The sequence below is a fragment of the Drosophila elegans genome, unplaced genomic scaffold, assembly GCF_018152505.1.
Source record: "Drosophila elegans isolate 14027-0461.03 unplaced genomic scaffold, ASM1815250v1 contig_208, whole genome shotgun sequence".
Classification (NCBI taxonomy): domain Eukaryota; kingdom Metazoa; phylum Arthropoda; class Insecta; order Diptera; family Drosophilidae; genus Drosophila; species Drosophila elegans.
Genome location: NW_024545578.1, coordinates 24,728,998 through 24,753,205, shown reverse-complemented (window position 1 = coordinate 24,753,205; position 24,208 = coordinate 24,728,998). Strand labels below are relative to the sequence as shown.

At 49.1% G+C, this 24,208-nt stretch overlaps 3 protein-coding genes across 7 annotated transcripts in view; 2 read left to right on the top strand and 1 right to left on the bottom strand.

Annotated features, from left to right (window-relative positions):
* The window catches only part of LOC108143131 (teneurin-m), a 121,643-nt gene extending 108,573 nt beyond the window's left edge, over positions 1-13,070 (top strand). For 2 of the 5 annotated variants that reach the window (XM_017267371.2, XM_017267373.2), the window contains 7 exons: positions 151-434; positions 581-992; positions 1,101-1,646; positions 1,712-1,919; positions 2,814-2,840; positions 3,464-6,794; positions 8,230-13,070. In XM_017267371.2, coding sequence (XP_017122860.1) covers positions 151-434; positions 581-992; positions 1,101-1,646; positions 1,712-1,919; positions 2,814-2,840; positions 3,464-6,794; positions 8,230-10,521 — 7,100 coding nt within the window. In that variant the 3' untranslated portion in view covers positions 10,522-13,070. The remainder of the gene's footprint in view (positions 1-150; positions 435-580; positions 993-1,100; positions 1,647-1,711; positions 1,920-2,813; positions 2,841-3,463; positions 6,795-8,229) is intronic. The other 3 variants (XM_017267372.2, XM_017267374.2, XM_017267375.2) reach the window with 2 other exon arrangements.
* Positions 13,071-14,571: 1,501 nt separating this feature from the next.
* Positions 14,572-18,765, bottom strand: LOC108143249 (isoleucine--tRNA ligase, cytoplasmic). Its single transcript, XM_017267556.2, has 6 exons — positions 18,671-18,765; positions 18,473-18,617; positions 17,147-18,398; positions 16,239-17,089; positions 15,680-16,172; positions 14,572-15,620 (listed from the first exon to the last, which is right to left on the bottom strand). Exons 2-6 carry the CDS (start codon positions 18,613-18,615, stop codon positions 14,670-14,672), a joined length of 3,690 nt encoding a protein of 1,229 aa, XP_017123045.1. The 5' UTR covers positions 18,616-18,617; positions 18,671-18,765; the 3' UTR covers positions 14,572-14,669.
* Positions 18,766-19,861: 1,096 nt separating this feature from the next.
* On the top strand, positions 19,862-23,665 carry LOC108143251 (membrane-associated protein Hem). Its single transcript, XM_017267560.2, has 2 exons — positions 19,862-21,231; positions 21,291-23,665. The coding sequence occupies exons 1-2, from the start codon at positions 20,052-20,054 to the stop codon at positions 23,489-23,491; spliced, it is 3,381 nt and encodes a 1,126-aa protein (XP_017123049.1). The 5' UTR covers positions 19,862-20,051; the 3' UTR covers positions 23,492-23,665.
* The last annotated feature ends 543 nt before the right edge of the window (positions 23,666-24,208 follow it).

Sequence of the window (24,208 nt, the reverse complement as noted above, 5' to 3'; positions counted from 1 at the left end):
ATAGACTATGCCACACTACACTACCAAACCATACATACACTAAGCATAATCAATGACTAACAAGGAATCTAATCCTCTTTGTATCCCTGTCACCCCTCATTGCACCCACGAAAACATTGCGATCGCTTTGCCGCCGCTGCCAACCTTCAGGAGCTCGAACATTCCCGGCACGCAGTTTTCCACCGGACGGCACCACCTTTGGCCAGATCACGCTCGGCCAGAAACTGACCAAGGAGATCCAACCGTACAGCTACTGGAACATGCAGTTCTACCAGTCGGAGCCGGCCTACGTCAAGTTTGACTACACGATTCCGCGTGGCGCCTCCATCGGAGTCTATGGCCGGCGCAACGCCCTGCCCACTCACACCCAGTACCACTTCAAGGAGGTGCTCAGCGGATTCAGTGCCAGCACGCGAACGTCCCGGGCCGCCCACGTAAGTAGTAGCCACTGCACCGTAATGCCCATAGCCGATCGTCTACTAACTCTAACTCATGTCTCTTTCATGCACCCCTCATGCCTCATGCCTCGTGCTGCATCCCAACCGTCCACTGCATCGCGCTTGGCTAATCCCCCGTCCAGCTGTCGATCACGCGGGAGGTGACGCGCTACATGGAGCCGGGCCACTGGTTCGTCTCGCTCTACAACGACGACGGCGATGTGCAGGAGCTGACCTTTTTCGCGGCCGTGGCCGAGGACATGACCCAGAACTGCCCGAACGGCTGCTCGGGCAACGGGCAGTGTCTGCTCGGCCATTGCCAGTGCAACCCTGGCTTCGGGGGCGACGACTGCAGCGAGAGCGTGTGCCCCGTGCTCTGCTCGCAGCACGGCGAGTACACCAACGGCGAGTGCATCTGCAACCCGGGCTGGAAGGGCAAGGAGTGCTCGCTGCGGCACGACGAGTGCGAGGTGGCCGACTGCAATGGCCATGGCCACTGCGTCAGTGGCAAGTGCCAGTGTATGCGCGGCTACAAGGGCAAATTCTGTGAAGAAGGTAGTGCCGGGATCTAGGATCCTCTCTCTCTCCCCCTCCCCCCAGCTTGTCTACTTCACTGCCATAGCTGACTAACTAATACTGTTTCCCGCTTGACTCCTCCCGCAGTGGACTGTCCGCATCCGAACTGCTCGGGCCATGGGTTCTGCGCCGACGGCACCTGCATCTGCAAGAAGGGCTGGAAGGGTCCGGACTGCGCCACCATGGACCAGGATGCGCTGCAGTGCCTGCCCGACTGCTCGGGCCACGGCACCTTCGACCTGGACACGCAGACGTGCACGTGCGAGGCCAAGTGGAGCGGCGACGACTGCTCCAAGGAGCTGTGCGACCTGGACTGCGGCCAGCACGGCCGCTGCGAGGGCGACGCCTGTGCCTGCGACGCGGAGTGGGGCGGCGAGTACTGCAACACCCGGCTGTGCGACGCGCGCTGCAATGAGCACGGCCAGTGCAAGAACGGCACTTGTCTGTGCGTCACCGGCTGGAACGGCAAGCACTGCACCATCGAGGGCTGTCCCAACAGCTGCGCCGGACACGGTCAGTGCCGCGTGAGCGGCGAGGGACAGTGGGAGTGCCGCTGCTACGAGGGCTGGGACGGACCGGATTGCGGCATCGCTTTGGAGCTGAACTGTGGCGACAGCAAGGACAACGACAAGGGTGAGTTGGTCATGGTCATCATGGTTGTGGTCAGCATGGACTTAGTTTAAACTTGAATTTCACAGATGGCCTGGTTGACTGCGAGGATCCCGAGTGCTGTGCCAGTCATGTGTGCAAGACCTCGCAGCTCTGCGTTTCGGCTCCGAAGCCCATCGACGTGCTGCTCCGCAAGCAGCCGCCGGCCATCACGGCCTCCTTCTTCGAGAGGATGAAGTTCCTCATCGACGAGAGCAGCCTGCAGAACTACGCCAAGCTGGAGACATTTAACGAGAGGTAGGTGCTTCCTGGTAGCCAGTTTGCCCTTGTCACTTTTTAGTTACAACCGAAATCGAGCCGTTGCGAGGCTGTGTATAGTTTTCACCATTGGCAGACAAGATAAAAACCTTTACTGTAAATTATCGAGAGTCTAGTTGGTTACACTACTGTAACTATACATATACTACTTACCTATAAAAAAAAAAATAATAATCAAATAGTTTGCATACTTAATGATTTTCTATGTTTAAATATTTACGTTTTTCGTTTTCGTGCCCTCGTCTAAAAAATATCCCCCAAAATAACATTTCCCACCACACCACATACCAAAGATCCCATTTAAATCTTGTAAATAAAAACCCTATATGTCCTTTGTTTGAAACGAACCCAGACAGAAACATCCTAAGTTAGTCTCTAAGTGCAATTGAGTTAAGGAGCATTGTAAGCACCCTAGGTATTCGGATAAGTTAGAATTAAGTACCCATCTAAGGTCACAGATACCGCTTCGGACCCTTGTGGAGGGCTCTCGCGATTTCGGTGTGATCGAAACGGAGCTAAACGATCCGCTCTAGGGGGCAATTATCAACACACTTAACTAGACCATAGACAACCATGCTAATTCAATTATTTTCTCTCTGCTCTCTTTTCTTCTCTACACGCGCTCCCTAAAACGTGTTGTAATAATACTAAATTATACTCTTCTACTCGATACTACCACCCACTACTAATTACGCATACGCACATACTCACCACTACACTACTACCCGCCACGCGTCATGAAATTCCGAATTCTTTGCATTACCCAACGACTGCTAAACGCTCTCGTTACTCGCTACTCGGTACTCGGTGCTCGATACTCGTTTCCTGTACTCTTTGTTAATCGAAAATGAAATTCAAACCAAATACTAACAGCATTTTTTGGAATTATTTCAATGCAAGGTAAGCAAGCGAAAAGCGGTACTAAAACTACTACTCTACTCTACTCTACTGATTCTCAATGGTTGTTTGGTACACATTTGTATACTTTTGTTCTCGTTACCTCGACGCCACTCGCTATTACTTTGAAAAACTTAACCATTATCATTACCATTACGATTACACTTTACCCTTGTCATTATCATTTCGTTTATAGTGTAGCTAACTTTGTTTCTTCTTATAAGCCGCTCAGTTGGTAGTTTGTTTTAAGTTTATTGCCCAAACTGATTACTGATTATCCAGACAACCAGGCCAACATACTTTGGGTTTTTAGTTTACCACATAATAATCTAAGCTATGGAAACTCGTTCTCTAAGGTCAATGCTAGGTCACAAACATGAGCCATACCGAGATATACCATACATTACATACCATATATACATATATATATTGTTCAACTTGTAATACCTTTATGTGTTCAAACGAGTCTTATGTTCTGTGCGTGTGTGAATTCTTATTATTTGTACTTATTTATTGCTCAATAGTTTGACTGCTTGCTAGACTAGCTAGATCTATGCCCAGACAAGCCCCAAAGTCCACCCACATCCCTGCTAGACCCGACTAATCCAGTTCTCTGTCCTCCGCAGTCGATCGGCGGTCATCAGAGGGCGCGTGGTCACCTCGCTGGGCATGGGCCTGGTGGGTGTGCGAGTGTCCACCACCACGCTCCTCGAAGGCTTCACCCTGACCCGCGACGACGGCTGGTTCGACCTGATGGTCAACGGCGGCGGTGCTGTGACCCTCCAGTTCGGACGCGCCCCCTTCCGGCCGCAGTCGCGCATCGTGCAGGTGCCGTGGAACGAGGTGGTCATCATCGACGTGGTCGTGATGAGCATGTCCGAGGAGAAGGGCCTGGCCAGCACGACGACGCACACGTGCTTCGCCCACGACTACGACCTAATGAAGCCGGTGGTGTTGGCCTCGTGGAAGCACGGTTTCCAGGGCGCCTGTCCCGACCGCAGCGCCATCCTGGCCGAATCGCAGGTGATCCAAGAGTCGCTCCAGATCCCGGGCACGGGCCTCAACCTTGTCTACCACTCGTCGCGTGCCGCCGGCTACCTGTCCACCATTAAGCTGCAGCTGACCCCAGACGCCATACCGGCCTCGCTGCACCTCATCCACCTGCGCATCACGATCGAGGGCATCCTGTTCGAGCGTGTCTTCGAGGCGGATCCGGGCATTAAGTTCACGTACGCATGGAACCGACTCAACATCTACCGGCAGCGCGTGTACGGCGTCACCACGGCCACGGTGAAGGTGGGCTACCAGTACACCGACTGTACGGACGTCGTGTGGGACATTCAGACCACCAAGCTGAGCGGCCACGACATGTCCATCTCGGAGGTGGGCGGCTGGAACCTGGACATCCACCACCGCTACAACTTCCACGAGGGTATCCTGCAGAAGGGTGACGGCTCGAACATCTATCTGCGCAACAAGCCACGCATCATCTTGACCACCATGGGCGATGGTCACCAGCGACCGCTGGAGTGTCCCGACTGCGACGGCCTGGCCACCAAGCAGCGCCTGCTGGCACCCGTGGCCCTGGCCGCCGCTCCAGACGGCAGCCTCTTCGTCGGCGACTTCAACTATATCCGGCGCGTGATGACCGACGGCAGCATACGCACCGTGGTCAAACTGAATGCCACGCGTGTCTCGTACCGCTACCACATGGCGCTCAGTCCGCTCGACGGCACGCTGTACGTCTCCGACCCGGAGTCGCATCAGATCATCCGGGTGCGCGACACGGCCGACTACTCGCAACCGGACCTCAACTGGGAGGCGGTCGTGGGCTCCGGCGAGCGGTGCCTGCCCGGCGACGAGGCCCACTGCGGCGACGGGGCGCTGGCCAAGGACGCCAAGCTGGCCTATCCCAAGGGCATAGCCATCTCGAGCGATAATGTGCTATACTTCGCCGACGGCACCAACATCCGCATGGTCGACCGCGACGGCATCGTGAGCACCCTGATCGGCAACCACATGCACAAGTCCCACTGGAAGCCCATTCCGTGCGAGGGCACACTCAAGCTGGAGGAGATGCACCTGCGCTGGCCCACCGAGCTGTCGGTATCGCCGCTGGACAACACCCTACACATCATCGACGACCACATGATCCTGCGCATGACACCCGACGGTCGCGTCCGCGTCATCTCCGGCCGCCCACTGCACTGTGCTACCGCCTCCACGGCCTACGACACCGACCTGGCCACCCACGCCACCCTGGTGATGCCCCAGTCCATTGCCTTCGGGCCGCTGGGCGAGCTGTATGTGGCCGAGAGCGACTCGCAGCGCATCAACAGGGTGCGTGTGATCGGCACGGACGGACGCATCGCTCCGTTCGCCGGCGCCGAATCGAAGTGCAATTGTTTGGAGCGCGGCTGCGACTGCTTCGAGGCGGAGCACTATCTGGCCACCAGTGCCAAGTTCAACACGATCGCCGCGCTGGCCGTCACGCCCGACGGTCATGTGCACATCGCCGATCAGGCCAACTACCGCATCCGGTCCGTGATGAGCAGCATACCGGAGGCGAGTAACTCGCGCGAGTACGAGATCTATGCGCCGGACATGCAGGAGATCTACATCTTTAATCGCTTTGGCCAGCACGTGTCCACGCGCAACATCCTGACCGGCGAGACGACGTACGTGTTCACCTACAACGTGAACACCTCCAACGGCAAGCTGAGCACCGTGACCGATGCGGCCGGCAACAAGGTGTTCCTGCTGCGCGACTACACCTCGCAGGTGAACTCCATCGAGAACACCAAGGGACAGAAGTGCCGCCTGCGCATGACGCGCATGAAGATGCTGCACGAGCTGAGCACGCCGGACAACTACAATGTGACGTACGAGTACCACGGCCCCACCGGCCTGCTGCGCACCAAACTGGACTCCACCGGCCGCTCCTACGTCTACAACTACGATGAGTTTGGCCGCCTCACCTCCGCCGTCACGCCCACCGGTCGCGTCATCGAGCTGAGCTTCGACCTCAGCGTCAAGGGTGCCCAGGTGAAGGTGTCGGAGAACGCGCAGAAGGAGATGTCGCTGTTAATTCAGGGTGCCACCGTGACCGTGCGCAACGGTGCCGCCGAATCGCGCACCACCGTCGACATGGACGGCTCCACCACGAGCATCACGCCGTGGGGCCATAACCTCCAGATGGAGGTGGCCCCCTATGCCATCCTGGGCGAGCAGAGCCCGCTGCTGGGCGAGAGTTACCCGGTGCCGGCCAAGCAGCGCACCGAAATCGCCGGCGATCTGGCCAACCGGTTCGAGTGGCGCTACTTTGTGCGCCGCCAGCAGCCGCTGCAGGCGGGCAAGCCGAACAAGGCGGGACCGCCCCGTCCCGTCACCGAGGTGGGCCGCAAGTTGCGCGTGAATGGGGACAATGTGCTGACTTTGGAGTACGACCGCGAGACCCAGTCGGTGGTGGTGATGGTGGACGACAAGCAGGAGCTGCTCAACGTGACCTACGACCGCACCTCGCGTCCCATCAGCTTCCGTCCGCAGTCGGGCGACTATGCGGACGTGGATCTGGAGTATGACCGCTTCGGCAGGCTGGTCAGTTGGAAGTGGGGCGTGTTGCAGGAGGCCTACTCGTTCGATCGCAACGGACGACTCAACGAGATCAAGTACGGCGACGGATCGACCATGGTGTACGCCTTCAAGGACATGTTCGGCTCGCTGCCGTTGAAGGTGACCACGCCCAGGCGGTCGGACTACCTGCTGCAGTACGACGACGCGGGTGCCCTCCAGAGCCTCACCACTCCGCGCGGTCACATCCACGCCTTCTCGCTGCAGACGTCGCTCGGTTTCTTCAAGTACCAGTACTACTCGCCCATCAACCGACATCCCTTCGAGATTCTCTACAACGACGAGGGCCAGATCCTGGCCAAGATCCATCCGCACCAGTCGGGCAAGGTGAGTGAATTTTATTAACGATGCTCGGATGATGGTTATCACAGGCAGAAAGCACTTTTGCGATTCACATTTAGATGATGTTCGGTTGAAGGATAAACTCAAAAGAATAACTTACTTGTGTTGCCCTTATATAATACAGACATGGGTCACGAAACATTTAGATCGAAATGACCACAATTCATTTAAATTATTTATATTTAAACCACAATCGAAAAAACGGAAAATCTTGTGGCTTAGTGCTATCGAAATTAAATATCAACTTGGTCTAAAATTTGTTTTTAACTTAATTCAAAGAACATATAATCTAACAATAGAATTAGGTTTCATTTTTTTTTTACTTGAAGAAAATTAAAAAATTTATTGTGACCCAAACTTTCTGATAATTTTGTCAATAAGTTACAGTAATAGCCATAGAGTTAAAAAAAACGGAAGCCCTATGCAAAATGCCCTTAAACAATTGTGCCAAGAATTAAACGCATTACAAAATTATGAATTTTGCTCTTAAAGTAAATAGATTAGCAATGAATACACAAGCCAACAAAAGTTTTGTGCAGGCCCAACCGCATATGATTATGATAAGCAACGCTTATCCAATTATAGTTTATATACATTTATAGTCCATCAGCTTTGGTATTTGCGTTATTTTAAATTTAGGAAACCGTGACCTTTAAATACAAAAATTAGCATTCGACATCCGACTTTTTAAATGTTAAAATGTTGTTAATTTGATATTAGATATTCTGTATAATAAAGGTGCGATGGTCACGATTTTTTTACCTCGACACTGCATGTGCTTTAAATTGCTTTCCTAATTGAATTGGAAAAGTATGTACATATGTGCATTTTAGTTTTTAAAATCTAAGATGTAAACAGCAATTATAGACAAAAAAAAAATTAAATATTTTTGGGTTACCTTTGGGTTTTTCCAAGTAACGTAATTCTTTTGTGTTGATTGATTCAGCCATGAAAATTTGAAAGCTACCATTAACCATTTGAACAAGTCTATAACTTACGCCCATGTTTACTTTTGTATTGACCAAAGCGTACAAATGCTTTAAAACATTTTTTTGTTACTAAATACTGGACACAGTTTGTAAAGTGACAAAAAATGATCAGAAGAACATATTTTTATTTGACCTTTAAAGCTGTTTACAAAAAGAGATTTTTTTTTGCTGCGCTTTTGACAATAATAATGCGCATATCTTCTTTTCTTTTTAAGTTAGGAAGTCAAATCAATGAAATTAAATTGGTTAAACCTTCTTAAAGATATAATTAAATTCTGTTAAAAATAACAGAAGTACCAAGGCTGATGGACTATTGTTCATAATCAAAAAAGCGAAACAGTGAAAACTGGAATAAACGCACATTAGGAATTGTCAACACATTGACCAGGTCACTATGCACTATGTATACTAAATGAACTCGATATTTGCAGGTGGCCTTTGTGCACGATACCGCCGGACGACTGGAGACCATCCTGGCCGGGCTGTCGAGCACCCACTACACGTACCAGGACACGACCAGTCTGGTGAAGTCGGTGGAGGTGCAGGAGCCGGGCTTCGAGCTGCGGCGCGAGTTCAAGTACCACGCGGGCATCCTGAAGGACGAGAAGCTGCGCTTCGGATCGAAGAACTCGCTGGCCTCGGCGCACTACAAGTACGCGTACGACGGCAATGCGCGGCTCAGCGGCATCGAGATGGCCATCGACGACAAGGAGCTGCCGACGACGCGGTACAAGTATGGCCAGAATCTCGGCCAGCTGGAGGTGGTGCAGGACCTGAAGATTACACGCAACGCTTTCAATCGCACGGTGATCCAGGACTCGGCCAAGCAGTTCTTTACCATCGTGGACTACGACCAACATGGACGCGTCAAGAGCGTCCTGATGAACGTCAAGAACGTTGATGTGTTCCGGCTGGAACTGGACTACGATCTGCGCAACCGGATCAAGTCGCAGAAGACGACCTTCGGCCGGTCGACGGCCTTCGACAAGGTCAACTACAATGCCGATGGCCATGTGGTCGAGGTGCTGGGCACCAGCAACTGGAAGTACCTCTTCGACGAGAACGGCAACACGGTGGGCGTGGTCGATCAGGGTGAGAAGTTCAATCTCGGTTACGACATCGGCGACCGGGTGATCAAGGTGGGCGACGTCGAGTTCAATAACTACGATGCCCGCGGCTTTGTGGTGCGGCGTGGTGAGCAAAAGTACCGCTACAACAATCGCGGCCAACTGATCCACGCCTTCGAGCGGGAACGCTTCCAGAGCTGGTACTACTACGATGATCGGAGTCGTCTGGTGGCCTGGCACGACAACAAGGGCAACACCACGCAGTACTACTATGCCAATCCGCGCACCCCGCTGCTCGTCACGCACGTCCACTTCCCTAAGCTGGGCCGCACCACCAAGCTCTTCTACGACGACCGCGACATGCTGATCGCACTGGAGCATGAGGAGCAGCGCTACTATGTGGCCACCGACCAGAACGGTTCGCCGCTGGCCTTCTTCGATCTGAACGGTGCTCTGGTGAAGGAGATCAAGCGAACTCCCTTTGGTCGTGTCATCAAGGACACCAAGCCGGAGTTCTTTGTGCCCGTGGACTTCCATGGCGGTCTGATCGATCCGCACACCAAGCTGATCTACACGGAGCGGCGACAGTACGATCCGCACGTGGGCCAATGGATGACACCGCTGTGGGAGACGCTGGCCACCGAGATGTCGCATCCGACGGACGTGTTCATCTATCGGTATCACAACAACGACCCCGTCAACCCAAGTCGGCCGCAGAACTACATGATCGACCTGGACGCCTGGCTGCAGCTCTTCGGCTACGACCTGGACAACATGCAGAGCAGTCGGTACACGCGACTGGCCCAGTACACGCCGCAGGCCTCCATCAAGGCGCACTCGCTGGCTCCGGACTTCGGGGTCATCTCCGGCCTGGAGTGCATCGTGGAGAAGACGAGCGAGAAGTTCAGTGACTTTGACTTTGTGCCCAAGCCGCTGCTCAAGATGGAGCCCAAGATGCGCAACCTGCTGCCGCGCGTCAGCTACCGCCGCGGTGTGTTCGGCGAGGGTGTTCTGCTCTCGCGGATCGGCGGCCGGGCGCTGGTGAGCGTGGTGGATGGATCGAATAGCGTGGTGCAGGATGTGGTGAGCAGCGTGTTCAACAACTCGTACTTCCTGGATCTGCACTTTAGCATCCACGACCAGGACGTCTTCTACTTCGTCAAGGACAACGTGCTGAAGCTGCGCGACGACAACGAGGAGCTGCGTCGCCTGGGCGGCATGTTCAACATATCAACGCACGAGATTAGCGATCACGGCGGCAGCGCCGCCAAGGAGCTGCGTCTGCACGGACCCGACGCCGTTGTCATCATCAAGTACGGCGTGGATCCCGAGCAGGAGCGTCACCGCATCCTGAAGCATGCCCACAAGCGAGCCGTGGAGCGGGCCTGGGAGCTGGAGAAGCAACTGGTGGCCGCCGGCTTCCAGGGACGCGGCGACTGGACCGAGGAGGAGAAGGAGGAGCTCGTCCAGCACGGCGACGTCGACGGCTGGAACGGCATCGACATCCACAGCATCCACAAGTACCCGCAGCTGGCCGACGATCCCGGCAACGTGGCCTTCCAGCGGGATGCCAAGCGGAAGCGCCGCAAGACGGGCACCAGCCATCGCAGTGCCTCCAGTCGGCGACAGCTCAAGTTTGGCGATCTGAGTGCGTGAGTGGAGGCAGAGATGGAGATGGAGCGGGAGATGGAGATGGGGACAGATAGTGACATGGCCGTCGATGAGGAGGACGGCGAGCAGGAGGACTATCTAATTGCCGTGGGCAGGAAGGAGCCAAGGGACAGCAGCGAGGCACTGGATGAGCAGATTTTGTAATTAGGTGAAAGGCGCATTAGCGACCACGACAGCACAACCAACCAACCAATAACACTCGACGAAACACTCGACACACGAATAGAAAAAGCAAAAGCGAAAAAGCGAAAAAGCAAAAAGCAAAAAGCGAGCATTCAACACACACTAATTAATATAAACTTTAATCATGCTTAAAGTTTAGTATTAGCCACAACGCAGCCCTCGAATAACCGAAGAAACTTCTTATATGTACACAGGAACAGTAATATGTATGTTGATGTTGAGTTTAGGCTAACAATAGGCGTATGTTTAGTCCATGTGTGTGTAATGTTTACAAGTAATGTAATTTTTTAAATCCGAATCAGTGGCATACGCTAGGTATGAAGATTGGTAAAACAAACAAACCGAGCAAATTGGACTCGTATGAGTATTACACAGCAGAATATGCGTACGATAAGTTACATACAGATGTTAAACCACAAAGCGAATAAATGTAAAAAGATTAAAGTTCTCTGTAGTAGCCCCCTAGTCCTTGGCCCCCAGTTTGGCCCACACTCGAAAGGCAATGAAATGTTGATCGCTGCTTCTCACCTGCTCACTGGCTTTGTGTACATAAGACCGAATACTTTTCTATCCCAACTAATATCCCCTAATATCCCTTTGCTGCCGAACAGCGCGCATTTATCCTTTAGTCTAACGATCTTTTTAGCAGAATAGGTGTCTGTACCGAATGCTCGAATTTAAATTTATCAGACGCGTCTACCTTATTTGGATAGCCAAGAATCAAAAGGAGTTTTTACCAATCACCATCCCTACCCCTTCAATGCACAATACAATACTCTACCGACTCTCTTTCACTCATTTTACAATGTTAACTGTTGAATTTATTCAAAGGAAGAATGCATTAAAAACTTTTTACAAATTGTGATATATATTTCTAAACATTTCATTTGACAACTTGAAGTGTAACGAACGAAAATCGAATTAACTCAAATTGAACCGAAAATGAAAATGAAAATGAAAAGCAACCACATGTACTTTACTCATTTTTTTTTAAACATAGTCTTTTACGATTAGTTTTTATGCTGCAATATTTAGTTCTTACCATTTGCCATGTTAATTTGTAAAAGCAATACTGTTTTTAGTAATGAACCACCCTTGTGGGAATTTCACATAGAGCTTAGGGTCTTTTAATTCTGATTTTATTTATGATAATTATTGCAAGAACAATTGCTGCTTTCAAAAACAAAATTTTTTCTCCCTTCTGTGTGGCTGACGTTTTGTCGGTATCTTGTGTTTATAATTATTATTAAACTATTTATAATTGAAGCTAAACTATTGACTATTGAGATATTAACTAGCATAAAACATAGTGCGCATAACGTCTTGCGAAGAACTTAAACATACCCCCTATAACCATAAAACACACCTTGTATTATAAACACCCACGCATACAACTAAACATAGGCTTAAGAACTAGGCTAAGGACAAAGCTCGTAAGGACAGAAAGGATTAGCACCTAACTACAGTGAAAATAAGCGATTGGTTCTGTTGCGATCGATCTGAGGCGGATCGAAAGAGTACAGAAAATAACTGCGTAGTAATTAGCTAAAGTGTTAGTAATTTTATTAAATAAAATTATAAATGAAAAATGGATAAACACTTAAACCCTACATTTAGGAATATACATCACAATCTGAATTCGTTTACTCGAATTGTAAGTCTAGTGCTGTGTAAGAATTGTAATCCTTACACAGAACAAGGTCTTACAAGCTAACGAAAATTGTAAAAATCAGAAGAAACCCGTATATGAATGTGTATGTAATAAAATTAAGCAGCATTATATTAACCAAAAAGCATATAACGAAACAAAACGATTGAAATCAGCATAAAAAGCGAATGCAAATAATTGTGACTGAAACAAGGAAAAGGAAAATTTCTAGAATACCAACCAAGCAGTTGCAAATGGTCGTCGTCAAACTCCAATCTACGTACCCCAAGTCCTTTGTTCTTTAAGTGTACTTTGAACTGTAAATTTCCAGGCAGGGGAAAATGCTTACCCCAATTAATTAGTTGAGATCACGATTAGACTTATTAACTGATTGTAATGAAAAACACGCCACTTTTGAAAGCAGTTTGTCTGCAGTTCGAGCATGCATAAATTGCAACCAATAATTGTATTCAATGTACGAAATTGTCTTTAAAGTATACAGACACCGACAGAAGTGCAGAGGGTGTTGGCTATAAATTACAAATCGATTGCAGAAAACAAAGGACAATTGTATACACAGAAAATACCTATAATTATGGCAAGCCGATATACATACATGATAATACATCCATATAAATACATATAATAACTAATAATATTACGAGTAAAAAGCGATTTCAATAAAAATGAAAACATAAAACAATTTTTTATCATTTTGAATGGGATGTACAAAATAAAACATTGGTAAGTAAGAAGTTAAATGTTGTGGTTGCATGACGGTTACCAATTAAGTCTACTTTCAAGATCTCGGTGTTCATACGGACATGGATATATCGACGAGGTGTTTGATGCTGATCAATACCATAAAATACCAATTTCTTTAACGCAGCTTTGCAAGAACACTCAGATTGCTCGTAACAATTGTATCTAGATTAATAATAATAATCATGACATTTCAATAATCAGACCATAATTAATTTCTGATACGATAAATTATACACGTACGGCGGATTCCCATTTTAAAGTGACATGAATAAAATTCAAGCATTAACAAAAAGGAAGACTAAAGCCGAGTGCAAAGACTATTATATACCCATAATTTGGTAACCCAACTTCGAAATACATATGCCTTCAGAAAACAATTTGGTTTACCTCGGCGCCATGCATCTCGAATTTTTAAATAACCAATCGTGCGTTTATGCCAATAACTGCTAAATTAATGTTTTTTTTTTTTGGTTAAACAAAAGATTTTCAGCCCGAGGGAGCTTAATACAGTAAAATCAGTTCTCTACCTTATAACATCGATTTGATTCAGGCAAACAAACAAAGGAAAGGGATAAAAATTTGTATTTCAAAAATGCCGTCCAACTCTTGATTATTAAATATCCTTTGAACGCAGTATCGGATTGAATTGGCTGCCGTGTCGTTGGACGCGTATTTAAAGTCTTAATATAACCATGGCACAAAAGTCCGACTTTATGCTCCACCGACCCCAACAGCTTCAATATATGCCAACAAATTTTTACTTTCTAAAACTCGTAGTATGCACACTGTATAACGGGCAATAACTGTTCAGAGATCGCCATAAAAATTTTTTTAGATCAGATTTTTCATTGCTGATTTCCATTATTGCGGCTGTATCGTCACTACGTGAATGGCCGTCCACAGTGATTAGGGCACGAATGGTTTAGAAGCACGGATAGTTAGTATCCCAAGCAGTCAAAAACAATTTGTTTATTTTATATGTATGAGTCTGTAAAAATGTGAGTTATACACAAAAAAGGTATCATTTTAAACTTTTAAAAAATATTACTCTTTTAAGACCAATAAATTAAATATTAGTTTATTGCGTTTAAGCTTAATTTATCTCACGTATATCTTGTAAGCAACGGTCGACAATCGATTTACTCACTCAGTTTTAAATTTAGAGACTTGAAACTTTCGCAATCTACTTTTGTTGTACAATTACAGATAAGGGAAGATAACTGTCAATTAAACAAACATTGGTTAGCTTGGTTTTTGTAATATAGCAGGTATCAGGTATGCATATGTAGTTATTTTAACGGTTTATAGGAATTAAAATGTATATCTTTACTGCGATGTGAACTTTTGAGTAATACCATCTGCAAGGGTATAAAAATACAAATTTTAAATTACGAAACCCATATAAGCCCTTATTACGTAGAAACGTATATAAAATTTCATTTCGGTACAAAGAATTAGTTTACAACTTTTCCAAAAAGTTGACGACGTATATTTTATTTTCCTTTCGTTTATAATTTAATACAAAAAAGTACCGAGTTTAACATAAGGTTCGGCCCAACGGGTTCTCCGTGAAGACAACGTTCCCTGAAGGCTGGTTAACGAATTTGGAGTAAGGAGCTGGGGCTATTTCATAGCCTGCTGCTTGTTTCAGTGCGTCCTGGCTACGAGCCAGAACCAACAAATTTCCGCTAAGGTTCTTATCGATGGACTTCAACTCGGTAACATTTTTTTGCTGATCAACAACATAGATATTAAAGTTGACGCCATAGAGGCCAAACAAATGCTCTAACTCGGTGCGAAGCGTGGGCAGTGAGATGAGTTCCTTGCTAACGTTGTGCTGCAGAAATAGCGATGCTTTGTTGCTGTTACCAAAGCGTGGGTTTAGGTCTTCGGCCAAGGATACATTCAACCAGGGCAGACTTGGAAGCTGCAGTTCCTCGGTGGAACAAATGGTCAATTTTAAAGGAACTCCTTTGAGGTCGACGAGTTCGCTGGCTATTACTCGTTTTTTGGCAGCCTGCTTAGATGAATACGGAGCAAACTCCGACTTAACGGCCGTCTTGATCATATTCGTGTAGCTGGCCAAAACCTTTGTTAGCTGAGCCTGCGTCTCTAGGGTCTCCTTCTTGGCTTTGTTGTCGGTAGAGAGCTCATGGAAGATGAGAACCGGATCAGTTGGTATAAGCTGAGCCTTCTTCTTCAATTTCTGCACCCGATTGATGACCTCACGGGCCAGGCCTTCTTCAAGCAGCTCTTCGTTTGGCGTCATGTCCAACAGTACCAAAACATCATTGTCGCTGTGGGCTTCAAAGTTTCCGCCCATCTGCTCTGAGGTGCAGTAAATGATACGAACTTCCTCGAGTTCGACACGCTGATCCAGTATGTTGAAGTATCCCTGCGACACTTGCTTCTGAATTTCCTCATCCTTCAGCGCCTTGATAGCGGCCATTACAGCCTTGAAATTTCCCTTAAGCCGCTGACCCAGCGCCTGACAAGAGAACAGATTGTTATCATATTGCATGCCAACTAAATCCCAGCAGTACAAACCTTGTGATCAGGCTCTGCCCTTAGCGAGACGCCGTATTTCTCTTTGTCGGAGCTCAGAGTGAGTTTGCGGACGTTGAGCTCGCTAAGAATGAAGTCCTCCAAGCTTTTAATAGCCTCCAGGGTCTGTGAGTCCTTGTGGATAACGATAATCTCCGAAACCGGGTACTTAACAGGCAACGTTCGTCGATCCCGCATAACGCGACCCAGCTCGACAACCGATTGCATCAAGGCCACCGAGCGCTCAATATCGCTTCGAATGAACTTGCTCTGACTGACGGGCATCATCTGGTAGTGAACTGAGCCAGCATGCTCCAACGAGCCCGGTGGCTGGAACAGCACCAGCCGCTGGAATATGTACTCCGTGAGGTAGGGTGTGAAAGGAGCCATCATTTTGACCATTGTATAGAGAACGTCGTAGAGCGTGTCCAGTGATTGGATGCACTGCTCAGCTCCCAGTTCTCCCTTGATGCGGCGACGGTTAAGTCGCACATACCTGCAGGAGAAAAGACAATTTTGTGCTTTACCTTGATGGTCTAATCCGTAGTATTAGAGAACCTACCAGTTTGTTAGTTGATCAATGAACTTCGTCAGCCTGGGCACGACCGTGTACAGGCGATACATTTTCATCTCGGTAGCAAAGAATTCGAGCAGAGACTCTTTGAAAGACAAAATCCACACATCGATGACGGAGGCCTTGTCCATATTCTTCAAGTGCCGTTCACGCTCGTATGTGTATTGCCCCTTTCCTGCCAGGTCCTCCTTCTCATAGCGAATAATGTTTTGAAGCAAGAACCGATAGGCGTTGTACCAGGGCAGAAACACGTCCTTGATGACGTCGCGCACACCCTCTTCCTTGAACCGCAGGCTTTCAGCCCGCACCACGGGAGAATTGATAAGGTACAGTCGTAGGGCATCCGCTCCGTACTTATGGACCACATCCATGGGATCTGGATAGTTCTTCTTGCGCTTCGACATCTTTTGGCCATCAGCGGCCAGCACCAAGCCACTGGCAATGAGGTTCTTGAACGGCGCCTTATTGAACAGAGCCGTTGAGATTACTAGGAGCGTGTAGAACCAGCCGCGGGTCTGATCTATGCCCTCTGCTATGAAGTCGGCGGGGAAGTTGTTCATGAAATCCTTCTCGTTCTCGAACGGAAAGTGCTGCTGTGCGAACGGCATCGAACCGGACTCAAACCAGCAGTCGAAGACGGGAGCTATGCGACGCAGTGGTGGATTTCCGGGAACTGCCGACGGTATTTCAATGTCATCGATGGTCTCGCGATGCAGATCCTCAACCTGAATGCCCGATAGTTCGGCCAACTGCTTGATGCTGCCAATGACCACGGTCTCATCCCCGTTGGGCGACCTCCAGATAGGAATCGGCGTGCCCCAGTAGCGGTTGCGGGAGATCTAAAGGGGAATATGTTTAGTCTAGCAAAGAAATTGGGATAACATTGCCATACTCACAGCCCAATCTCTTGCCTCCTTTAGCCAGTTGCCAAATCGTTTCTCCTTGACAAAGTCTGGCACCCAGTACGTCTGCGAACTGCAGTCCAGCAGGTTTTTCGACATGTGCTCGACACGCACAAACCAGGAGGGCACGGCCTTGTAGATTAGCGGTGTGTCTGACCGCCAGCAGAAGGGGTAGCTATGCTTCACCTGGCCACTGGACACCAAGTTTCCCCGTGCCTTCAACGCGGCCATGATCTGCTTGTCGGCATCCTTCACGTACTGACCCTCGAAGTCAGTGGCCTCTTTGGTGAACCGTCCCGACTCGTCAACTGGGCAGATAACATCACTGGACTTTGTGATGAGCCCCGCCGCCAGACATACGCGATAATCGTCCTCGCCGAAGTAGGGGGCATTGTGCACAATGCCCGTGCCGGAGTCCTCGGTGACATAGTCGTCCGTTAGGACGCGGTAGGCTTTCACCTCGGCCCCACGTTTCGCGAAGTACGGGAACAGCGGCTTGTAGTGCAGATCCTTCAGGGTTTTGCCCGCAAACTTGTCCTTCACTTCGTACTCCGCCTCCGATTTGTACACGTACGAGAGACGCGACTCGGCGAGCACGTAGAGTCGATCGCTCTTCACGTCGCGCACCTTAACGTACGACATCGTGGGATGGACACAGCATGCGAAGTTCGAGGGCAGGGTCCAGGGCGTGGTGGTCCACACCAAGAAGAATGTGTTGGGCAGCGAAACTGCCTCTAGGGCGACCACCACACAAGGGTCAACGACCTCCTTGTAGTTTTGGTTCGCCTCGAAGTTGGACAGCGATGTTGTGCAGGCGGTGGAATAGGGCATCACTTTGACGCCCTGGTAGACCAGACCCTTGTCGAACAGCTGCTTGAAGATCCACCAGATGGACTCCATGTACCAGGGGTACAAGGTCTTGTAGTCGTTCTTGAAGTCGATCCAGCGCCCAACGCGCGTCACCACGTTCTCCCACTCGTCGGCGTACCGCATGACGATCTTGCGACACTCGGCGTTGTAGGCAGCGATGCCCATCTTGGCCACGTCCTCGGGCCCCCGGATGTTCAGCAGCTTGTCGATCTCGAACTCCACCGGCAGACCGTGGCAATCCCAGCCGAAGCGGCGGTCCACATGGTATCCCTGCTGGTAGGCGTACCTCGTAACGATGTCCTTGATGGTGCCGGCCAGGATGTGTCCGTAGTGGGGCAGCCCGGTGGCGAAGGGCGGTCCGTCGTAGAACGTGTATCTGGTGACACATTTCCAGGTTAGCTATAGGCTGATGCAATCGACAGCGGCAATTGCAATTGCACTTGCACTTACTTGGGCTTTCCCTTCGACAGCTGGCTGCACTTTTCAAAGATATTTTCGTCACGCCACTGCTGCAGAACGCTCTCCTCCTCGGCCGGAAAATTGATGTTCTCCGGCACTCGGCCAACGTCGCTGCGCTCCAGTTTCTTTCCCATGACTGTCGAAGGAGAATGTTGAAGTATTCATAAAGCACAATTGCATATTCCCCACCTTTTATATCAGAAATCAAAGCAATTTGCGGCGATTTTGCGTGGCACACAACGTGCACTATGGTAAGGAACTACTGGTTCGCTCCGTTCGTTCGCTCACCGGCTGCCGATATCGATAGTTCGCACCGATGACCGGTTAACGATAACCACACTGAACAAATAAGTTCTACACTATTAAGCATTAAAGATAACGAAATCAATTTATAGCAAAATGACCCGCGTTACTGAATTGTTTTTTATTTTTAAAACTTAAATAAATTTGTATTATATGCAAGTATTGCGTTATTGATTAATTGCTATATCTTGTTCGACAAATGTGGCTTTTAATAGACTTGGGATGATTGAATTTTGGAAATTTCAGAAAGTTAATTTTGTACGGAACAGCGGGCAAACAGATTTACTATAATTTAAAAGGCCAAACTTTTTTTTTAATTCAATTTTTTTGCCTAATCGGCAAGGTCGTATCTTAAATAGTTTTTGAATGGCAGCGAACTAAAGAGCAACCGCTCTACAAACGCGATTTCTCGAAACGACATTTTTAAAAACTGCTGATATCATAGCTCGACTATATATGCACCGATCGGTTTGAAATTATAGCTCAATCATCTTAAAATGGTCCCATCTATAACGACACACGAGTTAGACTGGTTGAAAATGTTCAAATTGGGATAATTTAAAAGGTGATTCTTAAACCACAGAAGACAACATTCTGTTTAAATCTGGCATCGGGTAATACTGTTAATATTTTTAATTTTTTTTACGATCTTAGGTCGTTGTACTGGAAATATATTTAGCTTTCTCGATTTTAGCCACTTTTTTGACCGGAATCATATCAAACTTCCCTCATTAGTCGATATTTTTGTGAAACCAAAATCTTAAAAAATAGTTAAAAAATTTAACTTTTAATTTGCAAAACCCTTAAAATCCCATAAACCCATAAAAAAAATAAAAAATTGCCACTTTTCATGTGTTACACTGGTATAGCCCCTTAAATTGCTAAATATATGAAATCTTAACACTTGGAAAATAAAATATTTATGAATAAGTTTGTAAACAGATGAGCAAAATTCAATTGTTCAGCTCTGATAGGCAGCGAATACCCCAATTAATATTATTACCAAATTCTAGCTATTTTTCTATATGACTATCGATATATCGGCAATAGCAGTGATTTTCTCATCACTAGCCCGAGATCAAGAAGAAGAGTTATGTGTACACTTTTGTGTCGCTCTTTTTGGCCAATTTAAGAACCGAAACAGCATTAGTAACGGGACAGATTAGGGCTTATCGCTTGCCAACGAAGTTCGCCAGCGCACATTCGTGTTCTGGGATCCAGCGGAAACGCGTCTTCAGCCAGTCGTCGTCGCCAACAGTCAGCGGAGATGGCACGCCCAATTTTTCCGAACCAGCAGAAGATAGCTGAGAAACTAATCATCTTGAACGACCGCGGACTGGGCATTCTGACGCGGATATACAACATCAAGAAGGCCTGCGGCGACACCAAGTCGAAGCCGGGCTTCCTCTCCGAGAAGTCGCTGGAGTCGAGCATCAAGTTCATTGTGAAGCGATTCCCCAACATCGACGTCAAGGGCCTGAATGCCATCGTGAACATCAAGGCGGAGATCATAAAGTCGCTGTCGCTGTACTACCACACATTCGTCGACCTGCTGGACTTCAAGGACAATGTCTGCGAACTGCTCACCACGATGGACGCCTGCCAGATCCATCTGGACATCACGCTGAACTTCGAGCTGACCAAGTACTATCTGGACTTGGTGGTGACCTACGTGTCCCTGATGATCGTCCTCTCCAGGGTGGAGGACCGCAAGGCGGTGCTGGGCCTGTACAATGCCGCCTACGAGCTGCAGAACAACCAGGCCGACACGGGCTTCCCTCGCCTCGGCCAGATGATCCTCGACTACGAGGTTCCCCTCAAGAAGCTGGCCGAGGAGTTCATACCCCACCAGCGCCTGCTGACGAGTGCGCTGCGCTCGCTGACCTCCATCTACGCGCTGCGGAATCTGCCCGCCGACAAGTGGAGGGAGATGCAGAAGCTGAGTCTGGTGGGCAATCCCGCCATTCTCCTCAAGGCCGTGCGCACGGACACCATGTCCTGCGAGTACATCTCGCTGGAGGCCATGGACCGCTGGATAATCTTCGGCCTGCTGCTCAACCACCAAATGCTCGGCCAGTACCCGGAGGTCAACAAGATCTGGCTGTCTGCCTTGGAATCCAGTTGGGTGGTGGCTCTGTTCCGCGACGAGGTGCTGCAAATCCACCAGTACATCCAGGCCACCTTCGACGGAATCAAGGGCTACAGCAAGCGGATCGGCGAGGTCAAGGAAACCTACAACACGGCGGTCCAAAAAGCCGCTTTGATGCATCGGGAGCGACGCAAGTTTCTGCGAACTGCCCTGAAGGAGCTGGCCCTAATCATGACGGACCAACCCGGTCTGCTCGGACCCAAAGCAATATTCATTTTCATCGGTCTTTGCCTGGCACGCGACGAGATTCTTTGGCTCCTCAGGCATAACGACAATCCGCCGTTGCTCAAGAATAAAGGTTAGTACGCCAACTGATTTGTAAATATTGTTCTAACTCCATTTACTTGTGTTTCAAAGGAAAGAGCAATGAGGATCTGGTGGACCGGCAGCTGCCGGAGCTACTGTTCCACATGGAGGAACTGCGCGCTCTGGTGCGTAAATACAGCCAGGTGATGCAGCGGTACTACGTGCAATACTTGTCCGGCTTTGATGCCACGGATCTGAACATTCGGATGCAGAGCCTGCAAATGTGTCCGGAAGACGAGAGCATAATCTTCAGCTCGCTCTACAACACAGCCGCAGGCCTGACTGTCAAGCAGGTGGAGGACAACGAGCTCTTTTACTTCCGACCATTCCGCCTGGACTGGTTCCGCCTGCAGACGTACATGAGTGTGGGCAAGGCTGCCCTTAGGATCACAGAGCACGCGGAACTGGCCCGCCTGTTGGACTCGATGGTGTTCCACACGCGAGTGGTCGACAATTTGGACGAGATACTGGTGGAGACGTCGGATCTGAGCATCTTCTGCTTCTACAACAAAATGTTTGACGACCAGTTCCACATGTGCTTGGAGTTCCCCGCCCAGAACCGCTATATTATAGCCTTTCCATTGATCTGCAGCCACTTCCAGAACTGCACGCACGAAATGTGCCCGGAGGAGCGCCATCACATTCGAGAGCGGTCGCTCAGCGTGGTGAACATCTTCCTCGAGGAGATGGCCAAAGAGGCTAAGAACATCATAACCACCATTTGCGACGAGCAGTGCACCATGGCCGACGCTCTTTTGCCAAAGCACTGTGCCAAGATCCTGTCCGTCCAGTCGGCCCGCAAAAAGAAGGACAAATCGAAGTCGAAGCATTTCGACGACATCCGAAAGCCCGGCGACGAGTCGTACCGAAAGACGCGGGAGGACCTCACCACGATGGACAAGCTGCACATGGCCCTGACGGAGCTCTGTTTCGCCATCAACTATTGCCCCACTGTCAACGTTTGGGAGTTTGCATTCGCCCCACGCGAATATCTCTGCCAGAATCTGGAGCACCGCTTCTCCCGGGATCTTGTGGGCATGGTGATGTTCAACCAGGAGACAATGGAGATCGCCAAGCCGTCGGAGTTGCTGGCCAGCGTGCGAGCCTACATGAATGTGCTGCAGACCGTGGAGAACTACGTGCACATAGACATAACCCGAGTCTTCAACAACTGTTTGCTCCAGCAAACGCAGGCCTTGGACTCGCATGGCGAGAAGACCATTGCCGCTCTCTACAACACCTGGTACAGTGAGGTGCTGCTAAGGCGAGTGTCCGCCGGCAACATAGTGTTTTCGATCAACCAAAAGGCCTTTGTGCCCATCTCGCCCGAGGGCTGGGTGCCGTTCAATCCGCAGGAGTTCTCCGATCTTAACGAACTGCGAGCCCTGGCCGAACTCGTGGGTCCCTACGGCATTAAAACACTGAACGAGACCCTGATGTGGCACATAGCCAACCAGGTGCAGGAGCTGAAGTCGCTGGTCGGCACCAACAAGGAGGTGCTCATCACTCTGCGCACCAGCTTCGACAAGCCCGAGGTGATGAAGGAGCAGTTCAAGCGGCTGCAGGACGTGGACCGTGTGCTGCAGCGCATGACGATCATAGGGGTGATCATCTGCTTCCGCAATCTGGTGCACGAGGCTCTCGTCGATGTGCTGGACAAGCGCATACCCTTTCTGCTCAGCTCTGTGAAGGACTTTCAGGAGCATCTGCCCGGAGGAGACCAGATCCGTGTGGCCTCCGAAATGGCCTCGGCAGCTGGGCTGCTCTGCAAGGTGGATCCCACATTGGCCAGTACGCTGAAGTCGAAGAAACCGGAGTTCGATGAGGGTGAGCACCTCACGGCCTGTCTGCTGATGGTCTTTGTGGCCGTCTCCATTCCAAAACTGGCCCGCAACGAGAACTCCTTCTACCGGGCCACCATCGATGGCCACTCGAACAACACGCACTGCATGGCGGCGGCCATCAATAACATCTTCGGCGCGCTGTTCACCATCTGCGGGCAGAGCGACATGGAGGACCGCATGAAGGAGTTTCTTGCCCTGGCCAGCTCTTCCCTGCTGCGTTTGGGTCAGGAGTCCGACAAGGAGGCGACCCGCAACCGAGAGTCCATCTACTTGCTGCTCGACGAGATCGTCAAGCAATCGCCCTTCCTCACAATGGATCTGCTGGAGTCCTGCTTCCCCTACGTACTCATACGCAACGCCTACCATGGCGTCTACAAGCAGGAACAGATATTGGGGCTGGCACTCTAAGAGCTGTGTATTCCGAACATTGCTTACATAGTTTATCCGCCGATCGACGACTGTCGATCCTTATGCTAATCTAATATACTTTAAAACTGTTAAACATACCCTAATGTATTCTATTCTAGACACTGCATTTTTATACTCGTGCAACTTCGAATAAAGTGCTTATGTAAACCAAAATGATAACGAAATGCTGATTTGTATGTTATCTCTTGATCGGTATGTATATTCTTTATTTCGGCTTATTGAAATATGTGCCCACTCCCTCGAACGTGCAGCTTCTCGGCTTAAATTTCTGTTACACTTTCTTTGGACACATGCGCACATGTGTGTGTATATTAAATGTGTGTGTTTTAGGGGAAAAACCTTCCACAATATTAAATTATTTGGTCACGTTCAATATTACTTTGTAGGCTTGTGTACAAATTCGAGTAGGCAAGTAGTAAAATATGTTTTCGTTATTGGTAATGCGGTTTCTCTCAATAATTATCATTGGTAGTATTTAAGTTTCGATTTTGAGTTTTCAATTCCGATACAAAGACTTTTATTCAATACTTTATTGATTTTTCTCATTTTCAGTGAACTGGAAAAGGTTCGTTTTCACGGATGCTAAGAGCATTTTCCAATTTTGTGTCAAATAATAAGTATTGCAAACCGAAAACGCTGAAATCTTTTCATCTCCAAAATAGGCTTTTCGATCTAGAATAAGTTTCGGTTAAATGT

Excerpts from the sequence above, each read along its gene's own strand:
- LOC108143249 (XM_017267556.2), bottom strand. The coding sequence starts at position 18,615 with ATGGGAAAGAAACTGGAGCGCAGCGACGTTGGCCGAGTGCCGGAGAAC. Across the intron at positions 17,090-17,146 it reads AGGAGGCAAGAGATTGGGCT|ATCTCCCGCAACCGCTACTG; the intron begins GTGAGTATGGCA and ends ATTCCCCTTTAG. Across the intron at positions 15,621-15,679 it reads GGGCAGAGCCTGATCACAAG|GCGCTGGGTCAGCGGCTTAA; the intron begins GTTTGTACTGCT and ends TTCTCTTGTCAG.
- LOC108143251 (XM_017267560.2), top strand. The coding sequence starts at position 20,052 with ATGGCACGCCCAATTTTTCCGAACCAGCAGAAGATAGCTGAGAAACTA. Across the intron at positions 21,232-21,290 it reads GCCGTTGCTCAAGAATAAAG|GAAAGAGCAATGAGGATCTG; the intron begins GTTAGTACGCCA and ends TGTGTTTCAAAG.